A 22,899-nucleotide genomic window follows, 5' to 3' on the forward strand; every position below is an offset into this window, starting at 1 on the left:
TCACCGACTGAACGACCGACTGATTGCGCGACCAAGCCCTCTTATCCCCCGCCGTACCGGATCACAATCTCACAATGTCCCAAGTTGAGACCGTGTCCTCCTTCGTGGAGGGCGCTCCCCCAGGCGAGGTACCTTTTTAGCTCTCCCCCTACTACGCGACATGACGTCGCGGACCACACCTCAAAGCTGACCTCGATTTGAAGCTCGCAGATGTCATTGCAGGTAAACCGCACTTGCCCTCCATCGAATCTCCCTCAAAGACGAAAACACCAGGAGCTCCGAACGAATTGCTAACCCCGGCCAAGATATCAAGTCGCTCACCGTATCGGACCCCGAGATCGTGTCCAGCCTCGAGCCGGCATTTGAGAAGTACAACGAGGAGCAGTTCGTCACGGTGAAGCTGCCCGGTGGAAGCCAGCAGGTCATTGTCAGCTCCCACAGCTCTCTCGGCGACGGCCAGTACTTTGACGTGGAGAGCTCCACGAGCTTCTCCTTTGACCACACCACACAGAAGGCGAGCAATGTGCAGAGCTACGTTCTGGAGAGCGCCAACTCGGACTTGATGTAGGTTTTTGCGGGAATGAGACGGACGAGATGAGGGCAGTGATGCTGAGAGAGACTACGCAAACAGCAAGTCGACGTTGAAGAGCCTCGGCCCCTATGTCCAGGAACACTTCCCCAACGCCGCGTACGGCGTCTACCCCACCGAGAACGATTCCAAGGTGGCAGTCATTATTGTCTCGAACAAATACTCTCCCAACAACTTCTGGTAGGCTACCCTACAGAGTCTGCCCTAGGCTTTTCCCACCGCCGCGGTGGACACTAACACATGGGGACCCAACAGGAACGGCCGCTGGCGATCCGTCTACATCTTCGACCCCTCCTCCGAGGCCCTCGAGGGCTCCGTCAAGGTCGACGTGCACTACTACGAAGACGGCAACGTCCGGCTGCTCACGAGCCGGCCCAGCCAGGCGTCGGTCTCGTCGGGCACGGGCGCGGGCATCGTCAAGGAGATTGCGGCGTTGGAGAAGAAGTACCAGGAGGAGCTCAACAGGGGATTCACGAACCTGAGCGAGGGCGCGTTCAAGGGCCTGCGACGACAGCTGCCCGTGACGAGGCAGAAGATTGAGTGGGACAAGATCACCTCGTACAGGCTGGGTCAGGATATTGGCGGCGGCCGGAAATAGAGGGACGGCGGCAGTCAGAGGAGGGTGAGATAGAGAGAGGAAGAGAGTGTCTTTGATTATTAAGGGCTACATATAGAGTGTTTGCTCGACTGGTGCATTCAGCATGCAAAGCTAGGAATGGGTTAAAAAACTTTCTTTACCAACACATCACTTGGCTGCTTCTTGTGACAATGGTCGTTTACCTGAGGATGTTTTCAGTGTAAGTAAGGTGGCTTGGGAGGGACAAGTGCTTCATTTCCACGTGTGCTTGTAGTGAAGGGTGTAGACATAAATAGACCGCGGAAGTCACTCCTTACTTCAGCAGAAGGTATTGAGCTAAGTTTAGCAGATTTAGAGCGCAATAGCTAGATTGCCCCTTTCAGTCTGTCCATTGCAGTATTTGTCCAAGAATTAGAGGATGAAGTGTACAGGTCAGACGAGACGTTTAGCCAAACCGGCGGGAATTACCTAATCGGGTAACATATCGCGATGCCTTTGTTACAACCGCCAAAAAAAAAAAGTTATCGTAGCCGATTATCTAAAGGGCTGGATCTCGTTTGCTTGTTTTTACCCCGCGCGTTCCCCGCCTTTTGCTCATTACCAAGTCGTAAGTGGGAGGCTTAAGGGGAATGACGATACCGGAGGACGGAGACCGCACGGGACTGCCTCGGCATCATCCCGAATTTCCCGAATGTGATTGCGGAATTGGGGTCATATGGCTATGCTCCAGGCGATTTGGGCTAGAATTGCCAATTCTCAGGAATTTCGGCCGGGAATTTAAGGAAAGGTCTGGTATTGTGGCCTACTTCTTTATGTATTCCATGTGTTCAGATGAGTGAAGTAATGTTCCGTTGGAGAGACTGGACTGTCCGTATGCTCCGTGGGATCCGGACTTTTTTAATGGTCAGTGATCAGTCCGTCCGAAGTGTGTATGTGTATGTGTATGTGTGTGAGCGCCTTATTTGCGATGCCACAGCTGCGAGGTACAGATATGCAGTGTAGTAGTGTATCCCGTACGTGCACCCAGCTGGGCTAGTCCAGCCCGCCCAGGAAAACCCCGCGGAACGGCGCAGATAAGGCAAGATCCGAACGGAACGACAGCGTCAGGATTGACATCAGGATGGGCGACGAGGAGGAAGAGGCAGATGGCATGGGGTGGGGACGGCATGTATCCCCGTGGAAGCGGGATTTGGGAGTCTTTGGATAAGCAGTAATGACCTTGCAGCTGGTACGTGTGGGCAATTTTGCGGGACTGGTGTTGCAGTCGGGCTGTTCGTGAACCACGAGAAAGCAAGCGGCGATTGGCAATGCGAGTTTACGAACACGAATAACTGGGGACTCAACCCCGGAGACATACTGCGTAGGCCGTGCCGGGCGGACAACCCAAGACCCTTGTGTACGGAGTACTGCGGTATAGCACAGGCACTCGGTGTGCTGGCACGCTGGCTCATCCTCGGGGGGACGTTGCAGTCGGTTTCCTCCAAGATTCCTGTAATACAAGCTGGCCGCTTGCTTGGCCCAGTAGAAGGGCAGTTGAATAATACGACGGCTGCGGTAGCGGACACCGATGTGATTCCGCCCCGTTGGAGCCATTGGAGGGGCCATGCGTTTCGAAACGAGCTAGCAATCTGCTCTCTTTCTCAAAGGTGTTGATCAACCGCGGAAGCTGGGGGCGGTAAAGAGGTGGGAGACTAGGTAGTCACGGAGCACCCCGGTACTAAGCGGCGAGTGTTGAAGTTTTGCAGCGGGAGCGCTGACTCGACATCTTCGCTTTGGGAGTATCAACGGGCGGGGTGAAAGTGAAGGAGACGTGGCTGTCCAGGAAGGGCAGTTTTACCTAGGTCCTAGGTCCCGGTTGACGGGTATGGCAAATCGACACGGGTGTTGTAGGTGATTATTATACCGAGTACAAATACCTTGGTCTGAAAGGTAAGGTATCAGGGTAAGTATGTGACGAAGGTGTAGTATGCATCAAACGGTGGCAGCCTTGGAAGGTGTCAAGTGTCTGGCTGGGGTTCAACTACCCGAGTGCGATGCCGAGAAGGAGGCCGGCGAGCTTCTCCTCTCCGGTCTAAGCAAGAAGGCCATGGAACTTGTGGAAGTAGTCGGGTCCTTTCTCTCTATTGTCACTTGTCTTCTGAGGTACTAGGTAGTGTTCTGTTCTGACTCTCTTCCAAGTTCCGCCAGCTAAATTGGTTCCCCCCTTTGAAATCGCACCTTCTTCCTTGTGCTGCGGCCTGCGGCCTGCCTTACCTGCCTGTCCAAGTTCCCCCAGCCCACATTTAAATCCAGCGAATCACGGCAACTGTGCACTAATTTCTCCTTCTCCCATTGGTTCAAGGAACCGTCCACCCCTGAGCGGACCGCCGGTACCCTCTTTCCCCCAAGCCCACCTCAGTGCTAAGGTCTCTATGTATTGTGAGGTGTCCACAGTCCATCAGTGACCGCTTGGTCCCAGCAGAAGCTTCCATCAGCTGTCAGTCCCAGTCCAAGTGCTGCGCTTTCCCCCCCCGATTTTTAACGGGGTCCCGCGATAAAGCAGTGTGAACGGGCTCAACAACATCCGAGAGACCTCCTTCTCGTCCGATTCCTTTTTCCTACTTCCTTCTGCACCAAAACTCCTCCTTCTCTCACCTAATCACATCCTCCCAAGCCATCTTCTCGCCTGCAATTCTTCCCCTCCCGCCTTGTGTTGCGCAAACCGACTCGAATTCTTCACACCGAATCCTAGTTAAACAGCAAGGACCCTCAACAAACTTCCCACCCCTCCGATAAATAAGGAAGGAAAAAAAAAAAAGGAGCCACGTTTACCACCAACAATCCTTTGCGGTCTCTGCACACAAATCAATCACAATGGGCGCTGTTGAACTCACCTACCAGGATGTTGCTGAGCACAACACCAAGAAGGACATCTACATGGTGATCCACGACAAGATCTACGACTGCACCAAGTTCGTCGACGAGCACCCGTAAGTAGCCAGCTAGATCTGCTTCCGCCCCCGCCACTCTTGCGCCGGTGGCCCTTCTCTTGAGGATTTCAATCTCTTTTCGATTTGTACTCCTGACTGACTTTTCCTTCCTCCACAGCGGTGGCGAGGAGGTTCTTCTTGACGTCGGTGGTCAGGATGCCACCGAGGCGTTCGAGGATGTCGGACACAGCGACGAGGCCCGCGAGACCCTGGACCAATTGTACCTCGGCGACCTGAAGCGCCAGGTGAGTTGGAAACAAAATTCCGATTTTGCCGCGATTGCGCGCGCATTGCCCACGCCACAGAATGCAGTTGTACTGACTTTTTTCTCTTTCCTACAGCCCGGAGACCCTGCCCCCAAGAAGCAGGTCGCCGCCGCCAGCTCATCTTCCAGCACCGAGAGCCCCGGCTTCGGTATCGGCCTGTACGCCGTCCTCCTCGTCGGCGGTGTCCTCGCATACGTCGCCTACAACTACCAGCAGCAGCAACAGCAGCAGTCCGCATAAGATGCAAGCTAATTGCTACGGTCTTGGACTTTTTCCCCACAGCAAAGCGGGAAGTGCTGAGGGGGGATGGGGATGGGGATGGGGCTCCCAAACATCGCCGCCACTCTCCGAAAAGGGGGAACGAGGATGCGCGCGCCGCCTCGGCGACGAATGGGGAGGCTCCGGTCATTGTCCTCAACAGGCGGAAACTTATGTTTGAAGAGCGAGAGAAGGGGAGGCGCAAAGGTCTTTCGAAAACTTTTGCGTCACCCTAAGGTCCCATGGATGTGTTACGAGCTGGCGCAGACGGGTTATAGGGGGAGCTTTTATTCAGCGGCAGAGGATCTGGCTGGTCGAGCAACGACTGAGCCGAATCTGCCGGGAGAAGATATGCTTTTAATAGAATTTACGTTCTGGTCATGATTGTTTGTTGGAGATTCTGTACTGGATATACGGGGTAGTGGGCGTCGTTACGCTAGTTACACAGCAACGCAACCGTTCAAAACATCGCGCTCTCTGGTGATTGCACAGGCCCCTTCAGCAGTGAGATGAACTTATGGGAGCTTTCGGTGTGGCAATTAAGAGTGCAGTCATGATAATCTTACACGTGGAAGGAATGAGTTTGATCTGTTACGGTCTCGCGAGTTGCTACAGGCTTGAATTCTTACAAGTCGCCTCGAGAAACCGACCTCTTCTCCCGAGGAAGCTACCGCTCTTGCATCAAGCTGCTGTTTCCACGAGTGAGCAAGCGTGGCCCGTGCAAATCATGACCCGCAACCAGGTCCCTTCGCTGTCCATCTCGGAGACTCAATGTGCTGGAAACCCATCAGCTCGGAATTTTTTGCTCGACAAGCGGAATCGGGGCGTCTCCATATTCCGAACCAACCGGATCTCATCGTGGCTGAGTGACCTCACCCTCCAGTCTCCACTCATTCACCAGCCACGTCCGTGCGCCACATTATCGAACGTCCCCGTCCTAGAGAATTGAACTGACGGCAGGCAGGTAGGCAGGCATCCTACAATTCATTACCTTGAATCGACAGAGCAGCTTTTTCTCGCTGCTTTCCCACTACGGCTGCCAACTCTACGTCGCAGACGAAAATCTGCGGGGGATAATCGAAACGCAGACAAAGATCACGGATATACGCAGGCTTCTGGGGCGAACAGCGATCGACTCGAGGGAATACGGTCGGCGACTTTGGAGGCTGAAGCTGGAAAGCTCGGCGATTGCAAGAAAGGACGACAACGTTGCAAAGCGCGAGCGACTATCGATTTGGGTTGCAACGAAGGAGCTGGATTTGGCTGAGACGAAGGAGGAAATATTGAGAAGGGCCTCTTCTGGCAGCATCTCCTTGCGGCAAGGCGGTCTTCAACGCGGTTGCCTTTGAGCATCACAGGTCGGCTTTCGGGGGAAATTGTCCAGCTTCATACGACGCCAACGAAAACCGAGACCTGTCGCACATTCGATTAGAGGCCATACGTATCCGCCGCGTGGAATACCGTGACGTTGGGAAGGTTCTCGCAATCCTTGGGTCCAGAAGCAAGCGGTCCACTTGCGCTACGATTTGCGCCGGAGATACGTCGAATGCTCAGTATAGCTACCACCTTTCGGCCAGTCACGTCGTAAATCAACCTACGACTACACCTTCTCGCGCAAGGTTCTGGATAGGATCTCTTCCTGAGGCCACCAAGCTCATCATATTTATTCCTAGACTTTGTCCTGAGCGAGTCGGCCCGTCAACGACTATCCCGCAACGAAAGCCACGAGCTTCGCAAAGACCATCAAGTACGACACCGAATACCCTCCAAATCGCCCATCATGTCTTCCCTTCTCGAAAAGCAGAAGGCTATGTTCAGCAGCTCGCTGGCCTCGGCCGCGAGCAAGCTGCAATCTAAGAGCACATCTCTCGCGCCGCCGTCACCCTCCCCGTCCGTCGGCAGCACGGCGTCAGCATCCAAGAATGACACCACCGCATCGGGCAAGCGGAAGCGCGACCCCAACGCAATTGTGTACTCGCAGCCTCAGAACACTAGTTTTGGTCAAGAGGTCTTTACGCAGATGCAGTATGCCCTGGAGTGGCTCAAGGGTAAGGACGAGCCCAAGACGGCGACCGAGATCTTTGACCACCTGGGCCAGACCCGCAGCACCGACAAGCACAAACAGCAGCTCGTGGAGGGCATGCGGCGGCACCCCCGCATCCAGTGGGTGCCCGACCCGAGAATGTCGGAGCAGACGTGGCGGACGGGCACGTACGTCCACCGCCCCATCATCCCCGGTGTCAAGGACAAGATGACGCTGTTGCGGCACCTTCAGAGCAAGCGGGACGCCGAGGGAACCAACGTCAAGGACCTCAAGGACGGGTGGCCCGACTGCGACCAGGCGCTAATGGAGCTGGAGCGCGAGCACAAGATTCTGATCGTCAAAACCAAGAAGGAGCAGCACCCGCGCGCCATCTGGCTCGACGACGCGACGCTGCACCACCACGTCGACGACGAGTTCAAGCGCATGTGGAACGTCGTCGAGGTCCCCACCACTGACGATATCGTCAAGAAGCTCGTCTCTGTTGGGCAGAAGCCGGCTAGCGCCGATCCTAGCACTATCAAAAAGGTCGACTCTAAGAAGCAGCAGAAGAAGCGGGCTGTTAGGCGCACCGGCAAGACGACCAATACGCACATGGAGCATCTGCTCAAGGATTACAGCCACATGGTGAAGCGGTAGACACACAAACTTACCCCCGGTGTTTATATACAGGGAACTGCATTTTCGAATCGGCGTTTTGGGTTTTGGGCGGCGGAGAGAGACAACGAACGGACGGACGGACACACTTCATTTAGCAAAGACCCGGTTACTACTCTTTTTCCGTGTCTAGTTCTTGTTCCCTTATAGACGGAAGGGCGGGTTCACGATGGACTTTTGTGCCGTAGTTGATGCAGAGGGCATGCATTTTGCTCATGCAGCATGCAGAGAATTAAGAGAGAACCCCCCAAAAACAAAAGACAGAAGAATGAGGGATATCCAACATTATTGCAATCTTTGACGCTGCGCTATGCGGAATGATGTTATTGCCACCGCGATGCCATATCGCTGACCTCACTGAGGGAGAAAATAAGACCCAAACTAATAGACAGGACAAACCACCAAGCCGCATATCCCCTTCCTTCATCATATTCCCTCCTCTCGCTATAGCCAAATTATGTAGCAGCAAAGCAAAAACTCCTCTCACAGAAGGGAAGAATCCCCCAAAACCACCACCACCTAGACTCAATGGCCCTCCGTGACCCGCTCAAACACCCTCAAAAACACATCCGGCTCCTGATTCCCACCAACCCTCCACCTGCCCTGCACAGTAAACGTCGGCACACCCGTAACACCAGCCTTTCTCGCCCCCACAACCTCTTCGTCGACAACTTCCCCTGCACGATCGCTATCGAGCGCGGCCTCGACGTCAGCTTCATCCAGTCCCGCCGCCGCCGCCGCCGTCTTGACGAGGTAGTTCCTATCAGAAATATCGGCGCCGAGTTCAAAGTGCCCTCGGAAGAGCGCCTCGAGGAGCCGGTCTTGGGCTAGGGGACCCTTGGAGACGAGGGCGAGCCGTAGGAGTTTGTGGGACTGGCGCGAGTTGCCGGTGCGGCCTGAGACGTTTAGGTTGATGCCGGCGGCGGAGCAGACGGAGGTTACGCGGGCTATTGCGGTGGGGAGGTCGCCTCCTAGGGAGAAGCGGGTCGTGTACATTTCGCGTTTGTCGTAGCCTTTTTTGTGGTGGGGTATGTTAGTGAGGGATTGTTTTACTATTTGTCTGTTTTTTTTTTTGCTGCAACGGTTTGATGTTATGGTATTGAGTTATTCGAGATGGGGTTGTGAAAATTGGAAAATGAGAAGAGAGTGAGGTGTGTTTTGCGTGTAAGTGAGGGTGGAAAAGCGTGCGTGGGGCTTTCGCACGCTTGTTAGCTATTGGGGATGGATGTTCATGTGAAAACCTAAAGAGAGTGTGAGAACATACCTGTGCTCTTCAACGCCGGGCTCAGATAGAACGGCTTCCATACGACCTCGAACTCGGCAGAAGGGTCCACGGCGCGATATTGTGAGATTGCGCGGTCGAGATTTCTCTTGCCGACGTAGCACCACGGACATAGCAGGTCCGTGACGGCCTCGATTTTGATGACCGTCATTGCTTTTGTCTCGATGGAATGATACGCCTCTTGAAAGTGCTGTTGTCGAACTCTGACTTATACTGACAAAGAGGGGTTTGTGACTGTCGAGGGTGAGATGGACGAATGGCGATGAAAATTGGCGGCAATGTAATAGTCTTCGTTAGACCATACGATGACAGACCGCTAGGCGAACAAATATGACGAGTTCGATTTCGATATCGACGTAGCAAGTCTTTTGATGTCTGATGAGTAAACGATATGATGAGAAAAGACTCAAGGCGTTCGTTATGCCTTTCTCTCGCTTGTCTCTCGGTGCCGCCTAGGGCGTGCCTAGGGCGAAGTAACTGTATCGAATGGTCGCCTTTGATAGTGTAAGCCACAGGAAAATCCGATTTGTCACTTCAAGGTTGAACTTGACAGTCCCGGTTCCAAAACTCTGTCAGGGAACACTGGAAGTGGAGGGAGGCTTTGGATCAACCTGAACTGCGGCACCTTCTGGAATTCTTCGGGGGAAACAGCAGGAGAGGGAGAAGAAGCAGAATAAAGAAGAGGTGTGGGTATTAAAGTTCTCCTTTTACACCTGCGTTCCAACTGACAGGTTTTGCGGCGTCTTGCGGATATATAATAGGCGGTTTGCCCGTTGGCCCCGTCATCTCATGGCTTCGCACCACCAGTCTAATCCCATTGTTGGCATATGGTGTGTGTGTGTGTGTGTGCATGTGTCTTACGGGTGGTGGGCGCGTGGGTTGGGTGGGATAATCTTGGAAGCCAAGGTAGAGAACAAAGTACAGACGTAGACGTGTTGGAATACTAATCAAACGACTCGTAGCTTGCTCAGCGGGCTGGGTGGTTGATAAACCACAAATGCGCTCCCGAGAACGCGAGAGAGCGAGGGCCACTTCCCCCCCTTCTCGTTCCCTCTTTCTGTCTGTGACTATTGAACTAGTTATTCCAAGTTCCCACCCCTGTATGACGGTGTCACCCTCGGATAAATACCAGAGAGAGACTGGAGAATAATACATAATCCTTCCTTCGTCCTCCCGTCAAACCACGTCCCTCTCCCGAGACACACACACACACACACACACACACACACACACACACAAGATCGTACTCTTGTCTCTTTCTCTAATATCGACGACTAATCCAAACGAAAAATGACCAATTTCGCCGGTGCAAGGTGGGCGTGCTTATTCTCATCTCCACACAAAACCACTACCCGAAACCGAGGCAAGAAAAAAAGGGCTTCTAGAACGAGATCCATCACGGCATCCTATCGCCCTGGGTTCATACATAACGTTATGACCGGAGAGATTAACCATCAGAACCAAATTGCAAAACCCCCAAATCATCTTGGATTCAAGACCGAAAATGTCAGATCCCACCGGATCCCGCCGGCTACCTCCTCACCTGAACGCGAACGCAAGGCTGCTTGCTGGACCAAAGAAAAAAAAAAACGTTCACTAATCATTTTCACACGGCTTACCACAGAAATTCGGAAAGCGCCAAGGTTGACTTGTTTACGGAACTCGGAGCAACAGACGCCATGTACATCGCTCCCGCCGGGTTTTGATTTTTCGATTATATCATCAATCCCGATTCCATTTAAAACATGAAGGGAAAAAGGAAAGGTATGCGTGCGGAAAAGAAGGTGAAAGTACGGGAGTAGTAGAAAATCGCCTCGGATTCGATTCGTGAGCCTCGGCGCTTTCGGTTCTGGGGCCCGGGTTGCCGCCAAGTAGGTATCTTCTCCTGCCATCGTTGTTGTCGTCACCTAACCCAAACCGAGGACTCTCTTACTCTTTCCTAGCCTTCCAACTATTTTATAATTTTGAATGTCATTCCTCTCATCTCCCCACCTTCTTAAGGAAGTAGCATGACGAAGTAGAATGGAACCCCATCCCATCTCACAGAACCACCTCTTGGACTGGATGGCATCGACAACGATCACTTTTAGGTAGATAGGTTAATAAAAAAGATAGTAAACCTCAAGCCCCCGGAAAACTCACGACAAGCCTCAACCGGAAAGCCCTCTCATAAGACACCGAACCAGAACTCGACACCATCACGCATATTCACTGCCTGCCGGCTGAGCCCTCCTCCTATAGATAACTTTGATGAATGCAGCTTCACCATGTCAAGGATGGGTGATGAGTAAGAGACAACAATTGACAGAAGCACAAGAGTGTGTGTGCGAGGGACTACCAAAAAAAGTATGCGCAACATCTACCAATCATTTGCGTAACATCTGCCCAGAGAAAACGAACGCGCAACGCGCAACCTGTTCACCTCGTAATACCTTTCTACCACTTTTGCGACATTTGTTTTTTTTTTTCGGCTGAGAACCAACCAACACGGCCAAGTGCAGCTTGCGTGGTGGGACACACGCCAACCCCGGATCGCCCTCCAACGGGATCTAGATTAATTTCCACCTCCACCGATGATGCACAGGCAAGCCGCACGCGGCAAGCAGATGCACGCACACACACTGACCAACATGAGATCGGTCCTCAAGCTCTCCCGGTCGCCTCACGGCTCTGGCTCCGCCTGTCTCAACTGCGAACCAGGAGAAACATGCATACACATCAAGCGCAAGTAAAGATTGAGGAGAGAAACAGATTGCTACGCGCATTCATTGTCTAGTACAGAGTACAGTGTTGCATACAAAATATTGCAAATAAAACAGAAAAGAGCCACGTTCCTTTATCGAGCGAGTCTCCGCCAAATCCGTCGGCGTGCTACTCAAGAGCACGCCGTGTCCTGTCTGGGAACTCCTCCCAACCTTTTTTGCCTCCAGCCAATGCCCATGGAGACCCAGCCATCATGAAGTGTGCTTTCCGCCAGTCTATGATAACAAAAGAAAAGGCGGTTGTAAAACGAACCGGATGACTGCCCGCCCCTTGGTATCTTCCTGACCTTGTCCCGGTGCAGCCCGCAATATTAAAGTTGTATGTTATTTACCGTCCCCACCCTTGCCATGCACAAACTTTTCGTACAGCAAAAAGAAGAAGATAAATCCACACCAAGGAAATCTTTTCAGCCGTCCGCATTCCTGGCGACCCTCAAGGGCTTCAGGAGTGTGGTAAGCGATAGTGTTACATGAACCTAATGAGCACCTGCCCACAGCTCGCTTTGACGACCCTTAATGTCATAGGCGCCAGCAGGAGGCTCGGTGCTCTGAGGGCGGCGGACCTGAGCTGGGTTGCCGTAGAACATCTGGCCGCCGAGCGAAGGCGCAGAAGGGTAGGCGTCGGGGTCAGGATAGGTGTATCCGCCGCCGTTGCTGCTGTGTGAGGGCGACGGCACGTGCGACGGAGACTGCCATCCAACGGAGCCCATGTGAGGGCTACCGCCAGCACTGCCGGGGCCGGAGTGCTGCTCGACGCTGGGCTCGAGTGTCGGAGGCGGTCCATAGCTGGTAGGGTGCGAGGTAGGTCGCATACCAGTGTTGTAGCCACCGGAGGAAGTCGATGCAGGGCTGCCAACATGCATGTCTCGCTGCAGGTGAACCGGAAGCGAGCTGTTGCCCATGTACTGGAACTCGGAGTTGGCTCGGTGCATGCTGTCGGCACTGGGGGACATGGAGAGGGTCCGCTGGCCAGGCGAGGGCGTCGTCAGAGGCGACCCTCGGTTGGACATGGCGTCTCCGTCAGAACGGGTCGTGTTCGGCTTGCCAGTAGCCCCGCGAGCAGCCAGAGCAGCAGCGGTAGCCGCAGCGGCTTCTTCTACCGTACCGGTATGGTGGTTTTGATGTCTTGTCAGGGTAGTACGGCGAGTGAACGTCTTCTGACAATCAGCGTACGGGCACTTGTACGGACGCTTTCCAGAGTGGATACGACGATGGCGTGCCAGAGAACTGCTGTCGCTAAAAGGCTGGGGTGTGTTAGCACACAGAGAGAGTTCCTCGATGTAGAGACAGCTTACCTTGCCACAGCGCTCACACATGTGAGGCTTCTCTCCGGTATGAACTCGCTGATGAACGGTAAGAGCAGATCGCTGAATGAACTGCTTTCCGCAGTTGGGGAAATCGCAGACGTGAGGGCGGATTCCGCTGTGGATACGTTCTGGAAGCAAAGTCAGCGATGCATCATTACAAATCTTCATGGACAACATACCGTGACGGGCAAGATCACTTCGGCGAGCAAAGCCCTTGCCGCATGTGCTGCACGGGTAAGCCTTGGTGGGCTGCTGAGGAGCCTGTTGCTCGGGTGCCTTGTATTGAGGCATGCCCTGAGACATATCATGCTGAGGGATTCCGGGCAAGATTACAGGACCTGGTCCCATGTGGGAGACAGGCATCTGCATCTGCATCGGAGCGCCGACCATGGCGCTGGGTGACGGGTAGGAACGCGGGACGCCTTCCATTGTGTGACGGGAGTGTTGAGAGTATTCGGATCCGTGAGGAGAGCCGGCACGGTCCATAGGTGGTTCGGGCATATTTCTCGCGGTGAGTTGGGGGAGTTGATGCATTTGACGTTCGGGAGTAGATCCGTTGTGAATGTGTTGCATAGCGGCGGCACCTCTTTGATTCATCAAGTTGCCAATGTCCATTACCTCGCCCGGAATAGGCGACCTCATATTACGGCGAAGAAAATCGCTAGCAATAGTCGGGATCCCTGCGTGGATAGCCAGCTTGGGATATGTTTTCGGACGATTCTCCGCGTCAGACGAAGGTGACTTTGAGTTTATAAAGACTGTGCTGTCTAGAGAGAGGGTTGTTAGCGTGGTGATCTTCCGAGGGGCGAAGGCTCTGAATAAGGGAGATGCGTGAGGGCGAGGTAGTTGGGGGGCAGCACATCGCCACGAGTGGAAGCGTTTGAACAGCCTCCGAAGGCAAGGTTGTGTAGAGTTATTGAGGGCGGGGGTAGCCTGGGTTGGGCTGTGGCATGACTAGATGTGCCAGGAGCACCCGGCGGCGGGCCATTTGAATCAGACTGACGGGTTTCGCTCGCAGGCTTACCTTGTGCGGATGGTGGATGAAATCCGGGACAGACCGATCACAGATCACAGACCAGTATGTTGCTCGTTCTCGAAGTCAGGCTATCCACTAGACTTGAGCTTCGCCTTGACCGTACTGAAGAATTGACGATGTGGTCAACCGGATCTCTGATCGAAACGCTATTTCGGGTGGATGTAATCTTGGTAATCGGAGGGATATAGCGATTCCCAGTATCGTCACAACTCAGGATCGTGACGTGGCGCAATAGAAAAATTTGTTTGTCGGAGGCACAGCCCACCACGTATACGTCGAGAAGTTGCGGGGTCGAGACGTGTGCTGATCGCTCGTCGTATTTGAGGATAGAATGACGATGTCTTTCTTCCGGATATGCGTGGTTGAACCGAAGGGTGACGGAAAAGGAGAACGAGAGGGATAGTCAGGGTACAGAGGGTATAGAGGGCGGCTCAGTCAATATGACCTAGATGACGCGCCACTGGTTAGTGATCTCGTCGGCATCTAACAGTAGACAATCGAGAGAAAAGGTTGATGTGGCATGCACAGCAGAGCATGTGCGAAAGCCAAAGGATACGTGAAGAGGAAGGAAAAAAAAAGACTGGTGCCTCCGGACCGAGGGCTCGACAAGTTGTGTCGAGAAAGATGGGTGGGTGTTTGTCAAAGTTCGCGTGTAGGAGGTCTCGGACGAGAGATGAGGTAACAGGGGCCAAGAAACCTTGATCGGGGGTGCAGACGGTCCGGCAGGGTTAGAAAAGAAAAGTGGATCTATGAGAGAAAGCGCGGGAAAAATTGCTGAAGCAGCACCTGGCAGGAGAGGCCAGGGCAGCCACAGCCAGGAGGCGCGGTAGGTGCAGGTGCACAGGTACGTATCGTTTGTGCAGCAACCGGCCAACAAGGCCACTGGCACAGCCACAAGAATGGAAGACGCGGTGACAAAAGATTTCGCTTGCTGCTGTTTGACTAACGAGCGGAAGCAAGGTGAAGCCGAAAACAAAACAAGAATGAGGTGGTACTTAGGAGGGGAGAAAGAAAGAAGAAAAAAAAAACACCTGGGCTGGGACTCCAAGTTGACTTTGAAGTGTGATGACGAGGAATAGATGGCAAGTGATGGCGTATGCAAATTCAAAAACAAAAAAATAAAAATAAAAATAAAAAAAGGGATAGGAAAATTTTTGAAGCTTCGACTTACTGGTGAGAGCGAGCAATGGGTATCTCAAGGTTTGGTATCCGTAAGCGTAGGGGGGTTTCCTTTCTATCGTTGGAGATGGGAACGTTGCCCGTCGCAAGATAATGGGGGAATAGGACAAAAAAGAAGATGAAAAAGAAAGCACGGTTGACTTGAGAGTTGTCGGTGCTGCAGAGGAAGTGTATGAATATGTATGGAGAAGGAGGTCGAGGTGAAGGGACAGGAACAAGGTAGTGTAAGGTCGGCCCTTGGCTTGTTGGCGTTGGCGCGTTGGCGTATCCGTAGGCGTTGGCGTGCAAAGGGTCGAGTGAGGGCGAGGGTGAGGGTTCGAGGGTTGTGTGTGCGTTGTATGGGAAAGAGCAAGGGGAAAGGTGAAGGGAAAAGAAGCTGTGACACAGCAAGCGGAGCGCAGACAGGGACGGACGGACGGGGTTCGGCAGGTGTTATAAAAATGTCAACCACGGAGACGATCCTTTTAGTGAGACCGGGGGGAGATGGAAGAAAGGAAGGAATAATGGAAGGAAGGGGGGAGGGGTGTACGATGTAGGGGCACGGCACGCATACGGATACAGCTTGTTGTTGCTGGGCCTGTCTGCTGCTCCTGCTCCTGCACCTGAGGGACTGGTGTGGTTTGCGTAGTAAAATGGATCGATGAGAGAAAAAGAATGGGGTCGACACGTCGAGTCGTCGAGTCGAGTCGGTACAAAGTATCCGTATGAATGACTGGCAACCTGGTTGGCTTGGCTTGGCTTTTGCTTTTGCTTTTGCGTTGTTGTAGATTGTTGGATGGATGGAGGGAGGGTTGGTGTCGGAAAGGAAATAGTTTGTCCTTGTTATTCTTATGAATCGAACGAGCTTGGTCGGAAATGCATGTACGAAAAGAGGTAGACAGACCAGACTACGGATATGAGAAATTGCAAAAGAAGAGGAAAGAGGACAGCGTGTGATATGAATACCTATCTTCCATGCAAATTGCTACGTTAGCTGCTTGACCCATTGCACACACACACAACCACACATCTCACATATCTCAGATACCTTCCGTTTCTATTCGTAAGGTACGGACGATACACTCACACATGGACTTGCGCACACACGCACGTATCGTCAGTCTTGGAACAAGAAGAGAGGGTACATGACATGTCGAGAACCAGAGAGCGCACCCTCCCCCCAAGTCAGGTCAAGTGAGATCCCAAGTGCGGAAGCTTGGTGAATTGAAACGAACGGTTTAGCTGGGACAACTGGGGGCCATGGGCGCTGAAGCAGGAACGAACGGGGGTGCGAAGTAAGGTACCGACGGAAGTACATGGGTACGAGAGTATAGAGGTACAACACACTTCACGCTCAGCACTTTTGCGAGGCACTTGGATACTTGGTTACTTCGGTTGTGCATGGAGACGACCTTCATGCTAAGGTGAGGTAGGTACTTCGTACCTGAGGAACTCTCCAGGTCGGGCTGGTGTTGCCGCATGGAAAGAGCAACGACACATGAACCGATTATGGGTACGAGGGTGCGTGCCCCCTTCCAGGTTCCCCTGTTGTCTTTCGAGCTCTCCACTACCTACTGCGTACGGATAGGAAGTCCCCCTGCTGTTGTACCTTCCTCGCCCTTTTCTCTCTCATTTTGCTTCGCCCATGCCCTGCTCCCTCTCTTTCCCATTAGGTTCCTCTCCCTCTCCTGACTGGCACTTGCTACCTTATGATGCAGGTACTTCCAAGTGTGCCTGCCACCAGGCTGCTCTTTCCGTGCCTTGCCGTTGCACGGTGCACACAGTGATAACAGTGCGAGGCCGATCTTGTCTCTTCGGCAAGTGGAAGGGGGCTCCAGTGTCCAGTGTCCCTGCCTCTGCTCCACACTGCTGGGCCTGCTCAACCTGGAGTCAGCGGCGATCGTCTCTGTGCTGCCGGTTGGGCCACCGCCGACCTTCAGGGGGGGTTGGGACCATCTTACGAGCTCGACCTATGCGTGAAGCGACCGTCTTTTAGTGTCTTCCATTTCCCATGTATCCATCTCCCAGAGAAAGAAGGGAGATGATAACGTTCTTCCATCACGGACAAATCCAGTGACGACAGATGCAGCGGCTTGGCTGAGGTAATTGACTATAACGAAAAGTGCCAGTGGCCAGATGCACCTGCCATGAGCACTGGCTGATTGATGTCTCACAACGGGTGTACCTTACATGATGTACCGCATCCGTATTCCAGAAGAACAAGTACCACGACACAGCACCTTCTCCAAAGTGAAGAACTCGTAACGTACGGACGTGTAGCGGCAAGCGCACTCAACGTCCTGCTATGCTTTCTTACCATCTGACACGTCCCCTGTTCTGCTTCTTCTTAATTTGTCTTATGCCAAAGCCCTGCGGCTGACTTTCCTGCTGGGTTCATGCTTTCGACGGTTTGCGGCCTGCCAACGCCGACGGAGCACCACTAGGCCACTGCCCTCAAGTCTCAACACCATGAACGCAATCGACAAATGGGTCGTTGACAATGCAGACAAACATCCCGCCTGTTGTCAGGTCCATCTGCAAGCTATGCATCATCAATGGACGAAAAGGGGAATAGGGGGCCATCTTTCATCATTCGAATCCGCTACTGCTGTCACCTCCGCTGCCCATCATCATCACCCTCAGCCCGCCGCCATGCAGACGTAAAGTAATACTGTACGAATACCTCCAACCAACTCTCAAACTTCTGCCCCCTTCTTTTCTTCCATCCTTCCACTCAGCTCAGGGGTGCCTCGCCAAATCAACAAGCCTTGCCGCGTACCTTACGGGTCCCTCTCAGATGCACACAGTATACCCTCCGGCTGGCTGGCAGCTGGCTCGCCTAACACACATCCCAGCAATGCTATTTGGCTTTTCTCTTGTTTTGCCTCGTCATCATCAAACAATCGGGTTATTTCTGCCATCATCTCCACCCCGGTAGTGGGTCATTCTTCTCCCACTCAGGAGCGAGAATGGCACATCCAATTTACCTTTCGCAACCCCACAGACAAAACCTACGATAGGGCGGACCAGGGGGTTGGGCGCTCGCATGTGTTTCTCATGCCTCGAGCCTCGAGAGTCGAGAGTCAGGCCTTGCCTCTGTTGATTCGCTTTTACTTCGGTTTAGTACTTGGCCAAGTAGCTTTCTGTCTCTCTCTCTTTCTCTCTCTCTCTCTTGCGTTGATCCCCGTCGAATTCAACAAACGACTTTGGGTCTATGATGGAATGCAAAACGTCATCCTGCTACCAGACAGACATCTATCTCAGCATCTCTCTGGACAAACGGCTCAACCTGTATCGTCCACTGCACAAGAATATGCTGCCCGCAAATCGACGACTACGTCTGCCAGCAAGCATCTATTAGCGGCTACCCAGCAGCACTCAAAGCTCGTCAGATAAGCTAGACTTGGCGGTGCTATGACCCTGCGCCAGAAGAATGTTCCAAAGCTTCCATGTGGTCACTCCCCTTCTCGATTGGGCAATCACCGTTGGCGCTGGCCGAGCACCATCGAGCGTGCGCTGTCAATGAGGACAGACAGAGTGTGGTCAAAGCCACTCCATTTCGCAACGCCCTCACACGGCAGTACGGGTACAGATACAACGCTACAGGCTCCAATACTCGCGATGCTGCTACCCATCCGCTGTAGTCTGTAGAGTAATTACACCGCGAGTCCAAATATCCACCCATGCTTTCCGGTTGCCACAAATCGCAAATGAGTACACTGATGGTTGACCGCACCTCTCGTTACCACTCATCTCCCACGAATCACGCTCATCAAGACAACCCGAGACCCGGCCGCCGCAGATGCTGCCAGTTCCCTCTTGTTTGCGCTGACTTCCTCTCGACGGCAGCTTCTAAAAGTTCCATTGATTATGCCATGGGCTGCAATGTTACGGCAACGAGGTGCAGAGTGTCATCTAATGAACGCTCGGACACCTCCAAATTTGCTACCACCCTCAGAGCACGTATCAAAGTCGCGAAACAAAGTTACGCTGGAGCTGTTTGAACGCCCCCCTGCTTTTATTACTTGCCCATTCCTATTCGGCTCTTGTCACTGACGTTTAGCGCAAAGCCAGGTCTTACGCCGTATGGATGCCTTAGCATAGCCAATCTCGATCCAAGGGCCCTGTAAAAAGTGCGAGGGTGCGACAGTACAAGGTGCAGGGGCTCCCGGCTGCTCCGCCATACCAAAGATTCAAAGGGGCATGGTCATGGAAGGGCTCCATTGCTTCTGGAAAAGATTGGCTGCTTGCCAAAAACTCTGTGGAGGGCCGTGTCAGTGTCGATGTCGATGCAGAGGCCCGACAATCAGGCACGAGCGGCTCGAGATTAACAAGATGGTTTGGCTAATGCCGTCACCGTTGTCATGTGCCCAACTATCGGAACCGGGGTCTGCCCACGGCTCTTGGGACGACAAACAGACTGGCACATTGGAGGACAGACAGAAGGACAACGGCTGAATAACTTGAAATGGTTTCTCTCTCAAGTCTCGACGTCCTCTACGTCCGTACCGCTCACTGATCTTTTGTCTTTTTGTTCAACTGGACATTTGGGAAACCTACGGCAGCACTGTGCGGTTCTGGTCCAGTGTGTCTCTAGTATGTCTCTGTCAAAGTGCCCCGTACCAAATTCTATAACGACTTTCCTGAGCTTACTAGAGGGCGAATACTTCTGCACTAAAACTCGGTAGCATATGTGACAATACAAAAAGCAGAATCGAATGAAGCGACGGGCGTACGTCGAGTAAATCCTCCACGGATCGGGTCCCCTCGACCAAAGCCCTGCATCGGCCTCACCTAACCTGGGCAAGCTCATAGCAAATATGCGTAGCTTCCCATGTGCGAATAGCCATCACGCGGAAAGGTGCAACGAAGAGATCAATGATCGAAGACGCAGATACCGCCTGTTTGGCGAGGATCTTCATTGTCATTGTGGAGGACTCTGCCACTTTCGGGGCCGCCCTCTGCGCGCAGGACAACTGAATATCAGAGCTAGGGAGCAACGGCCAAAAAGGGGTGTTGCCATCATCTCTGACAAGAAACCCACAAGGATGCGAGCACAAACCTGGCGCAAAATTAAGTGCTTGGAGAGGCCTGGTGGCTCTCGCCTGCAGCCAGGAGATTGATACTAGGCCTAGCGGGGAAGGTTTCCAGAAGCCTTCTGGAAGGTATCGACGGCGTATGAGCCGCCGTGGAATTACAGCTGCGTCAAAGGGGGGGGCTGCGCCGCCGTCTCGCCGCTTCATCTGCGACGAGGGTGGGGTGCGCGATGTCTACGTATCTATCCCTGGAAGACCTCTTTCTCCTCTCCACTCCTTCTGGAATACTTCGAGAAGGTTGAACAAGTACAAGGGTCCCCAGGTAATTGGCCGACGTGCACAAGATTACACGGACTTTCTGCTGCACACGGCAAGGCCCCAGAGCCAGGCACCTTGTGTCGTATCAGCCTTGAACCGGGGGACGCTCGCGCGCGCAGACTGGGGTCCGTCTCCCACTGGCCCATTGGCTGTACCAGCATGAGATCCATGGCAAAGGGGCGTGTGTCAAGAACGGGCCTTGGGACCTCAAACACGCCGTTGACAGCGCGCCGTCGGCTTTGGACGTATGTTTGTCGCCCTGGCCGCCCGTTCGAATGCTCGCATGGCTGCCTTGACTTACGAACGGGACAGTCGGCTGCGGATGAGGGCTGAATGCTGAAGGACTGGACGATTTGCGATGCAGTGAGGCTCACAGCATGACCAGCGTCAAGCGTCAGGCGCCAGAGCACTCACGACAAAACACCAGATTGAGAGACAGGGCCTTGTCGACCATGGTCAAGGTAATGTCCCGCGGCTCTGTTCCCGAAAGCTCAGACTACATAGTCCCAAGGCCCATTGACGACCGGCCCTCTGCGAATTACACACAGTACCCGCCTCGCCATGGCTCAGCTCAGGCACGGGCGCATCACGGCACCTCCCACAGCTGAAGCAACCCACGGCTTATTACAACCGTCATGCATGGTCCATGGGGTGGTCCAGGTGACAAGGTCATTGAACTAGCGAGCCTCAGCGGAGATTGCCGCAGGCGACTTTGAACAACGATTGTCTGTGCGAGCCGTCCAACTGCGGTTACAGAGAGCCCAATCTGTCGAGGCTCACGAGCTTTTGGTGGCATTGACCCCCGGCCCCCCCCCCCAGCCTCTTGACCGCAAAGAGGTAGAAGAGCTAGCGCACGACTGTGAGTAGATCAATCGACGTGGCACGGACGGTTCAATATTAAGAACAGGCGTAGAAGCAGATGAGCGAGGCGGTCAGTCGGAGGCTGGAGACTCTGCTGAGATTTGCTGTCAGACGATTAGGCGACAAAGTGCGGATATCCAGAGTACTTCACCTCAGCTTAGTACTCTGTAACCAGGTCGAGGTGAGTTGGTTGCGGGAGGTCTGCAACCATCTTGGTGCATACCGCATCGTCCCAAACGGCAAACCTGAGCTAAATCGTGCACGGCGTGTACGACTCAGTCAGCGAGGTGTGTCGGGACAATCTGTTTCAGAAGATATGCCCAGATTGGTCACCAAGCACTAGTGGTGTCGAATACAGGTTGAGTGTACGGAGTATTTTCTCGTATGTTTGCCAGCTGATAGGATTGAAGCCAGGTCGCGTCTTGGGCGGGTGGCATCAAGTAACTAATGGGATCCGACTCCATGCTTTCTGTGCTTGCCCGTCGGCGTACAGATTGCCGTTGCATCATCAGCAATAACGCGGGCATCAACGCAACCCCTGACCACTTTGCCATCTATTGAGCACTCGACCATGTCAACTCGGAGGGCTCTAGGACCGGCGCTAAGGCGAGGTGCCTTGCTTCTAGCGCAAATAGCCGTTGCTAGACAGGTCGGCAGCGGCTGGCAAGAGATGGATGATTGGCGTACGCCAACGCTTGATATTGGAGGCTTGGACAGCTTCCATGATTGTTCCATGCAGGCTTCTTTTCTATTCATCCTTCCGTGAAGATCGCTTACGATTGTGCTACGAGACCCCTGGCCTTACTGCGGCCAAGTTTGTCTCTGGCTTGATATTGTTCCAAGTTCCTTGGCAGCAGCCAGCAGTGGCTTTGACAGCGGGAGAATTGTCTACTCTAAGGCAAGGCATACAATTTTCCTTTGTGTCTGTATCTGTACTGAACAATAGGAGGGATACTCGACAGCCCAGTCACTCAGACACTCGGCACACTGTAGCGCCAGCGCCGGACAGTGCGTCTAACTGTACAAACAAGTCTGACATTCAGGCATTCTAGCTGGACCGCTGGGTAATGCATAGTACCTTCCCTGATATACGGTGGTCAGCTGCGGGATGCTTCCTCCCGCAGTGGCTTGACCGTGTCCTGCCGCCGCCGGCTGCCCTCCTTCGTGTCAGCGGGATCCAGCTTCAGGCCATGGGCCATGGGCCACGGCCAGTGCCTGCCCCTTGCCTGACAAGTTCCGTTCCATTCACACATCGTCAGCTCCGGCCGGCGCGTGGTGGTGGTGCTTCTTACCCTGCGATGCGAACGGAGGGAGACACTGGCAGGCCAAGCGTAGGTGGCCTCTGCTCTTCCCTTTCCCTCTACGGAGTACCGTAGAAACTCGAGCAACTCGAACTTGCGCTAGCCCGTGCCAGCCCTGCTAGCGGCCCACACTAAGCCCTTTCGAGGGATCAGTTTTATCCGATTATATAATCGACTAAACCGTATACGGAAGGCGGTAAGTGATTATTTTCCATTTTTTACTCCTACCTAACTGCCCACTTCTACCGATTATATCACCGATTTGACCACCAATTATACTATTAATTATACCTCTAATTATACCTCCACCACGGGCCTCGTCGACGTACCCACGATGCCCTTATAACGGGCCCTTACCGAGAAGGATTTGAATATGGCAAAAATGCCAATTACACCTCTAGTAGCTAAGCGCCGCAGGCCTGCTCCTACCCCTATTAAAGACCGGAAATATATACCGTAAAGTAGCCTAATTAAGCGCCGC

General features: G+C 53.4%; 7 protein-coding genes across 7 annotated transcripts; 4 read left to right on the forward strand and 3 right to left on the reverse strand.

The window, feature by feature from the left end:
* Positions 1-74: 74 nt before the first annotated feature.
* Positions 75-1,187, forward strand: BDP55DRAFT_725894 (F-actin-capping protein subunit alpha; the record flags this gene model as incomplete). The annotated part of the gene is made up of 5 exons (XM_060579064.1): positions 75-128; positions 204-222; positions 306-564; positions 632-769; positions 845-1,187. The coding sequence occupies 5 exons, from the start codon at positions 75-77 to the stop codon at positions 1,185-1,187; spliced, it is 813 nt and encodes a 270-aa protein (XP_060432761.1).
* Positions 1,188-2,198: 1,011 nt separating this feature from the next.
* On the reverse strand, positions 2,199-2,771 carry BDP55DRAFT_629059 (uncharacterized protein; the record flags this gene model as incomplete). The annotated part of the gene is made up of 1 exon (XM_060571970.1): positions 2,199-2,771. The coding sequence occupies one exon, from the start codon at positions 2,769-2,771 to the stop codon at positions 2,199-2,201; it is 573 nt and encodes a 190-aa protein (XP_060432762.1).
* Positions 2,772-3,571: 800 nt separating this feature from the next.
* On the forward strand, positions 3,572-5,135 carry BDP55DRAFT_654083 (cytochrome b5-like heme/steroid binding domain-containing protein). Its single transcript, XM_060574238.1, is given in 4 exon segments — positions 3,572-4,135; positions 4,254-4,380; positions 4,477-4,706; positions 4,722-5,135. The coding sequence occupies 3 exon segments, from the start codon at positions 4,020-4,022 to the stop codon at positions 4,639-4,641; spliced, it is 408 nt and encodes a 135-aa protein (XP_060432763.1). The 5' UTR covers positions 3,572-4,019; the 3' UTR covers positions 4,642-4,706; positions 4,722-5,135.
* A 1,304-nt stretch (positions 5,136-6,439) lies between these two features.
* BDP55DRAFT_629061 (transcription initiation factor IIE subunit beta) lies at positions 6,440-7,339 on the forward strand (the record flags this gene model as incomplete). Its single annotated transcript, XM_060571971.1, has 1 exon — positions 6,440-7,339. One exon carries the CDS (start codon positions 6,440-6,442, stop codon positions 7,337-7,339), a length of 900 nt encoding a protein of 299 aa, XP_060432764.1.
* Positions 7,340-7,882: 543 nt separating this feature from the next.
* BDP55DRAFT_546430 (DSBA-like thioredoxin domain-containing protein) lies at positions 7,883-8,790 on the reverse strand (the record flags this gene model as incomplete). The annotated part of the gene is made up of 2 exons (XM_060568655.1): positions 7,883-8,370; positions 8,622-8,790. The coding sequence occupies 2 exons, from the start codon at positions 8,788-8,790 to the stop codon at positions 7,883-7,885; spliced, it is 657 nt and encodes a 218-aa protein (XP_060432765.1).
* A 3,087-nt stretch (positions 8,791-11,877) lies between these two features.
* BDP55DRAFT_546770 (uncharacterized protein) lies at positions 11,878-13,323 on the reverse strand (the record flags this gene model as incomplete). The annotated part of the gene is made up of 3 exons (XM_060568691.1): positions 11,878-12,645; positions 12,697-12,836; positions 12,888-13,323. 3 exons carry the CDS (start codon positions 13,321-13,323, stop codon positions 11,878-11,880), a joined length of 1,344 nt encoding a protein of 447 aa, XP_060432766.1.
* An 8,514-nt stretch (positions 13,324-21,837) lies between these two features.
* Positions 21,838-22,544, forward strand: BDP55DRAFT_654105 (uncharacterized protein). The gene is made up of 2 exons (XM_060574239.1): positions 21,838-22,015; positions 22,067-22,544. Exon 2 carries the CDS (start codon positions 22,185-22,187, stop codon positions 22,491-22,493), a length of 309 nt encoding a protein of 102 aa, XP_060432767.1. The 5' UTR covers positions 21,838-22,015; positions 22,067-22,184; the 3' UTR covers positions 22,494-22,544.
* The last annotated feature ends 355 nt before the right edge of the window (positions 22,545-22,899 follow it).

The sequence above is a fragment of the Colletotrichum godetiae genome (genome assembly GCF_030913485.1).
Source record: "Colletotrichum godetiae strain CBS 193.32 chromosome Unknown BDP55scaffold_9, whole genome shotgun sequence".
Lineage (NCBI taxonomy): Eukaryota > Fungi > Ascomycota > Sordariomycetes > Glomerellales > Glomerellaceae > Colletotrichum > Colletotrichum godetiae.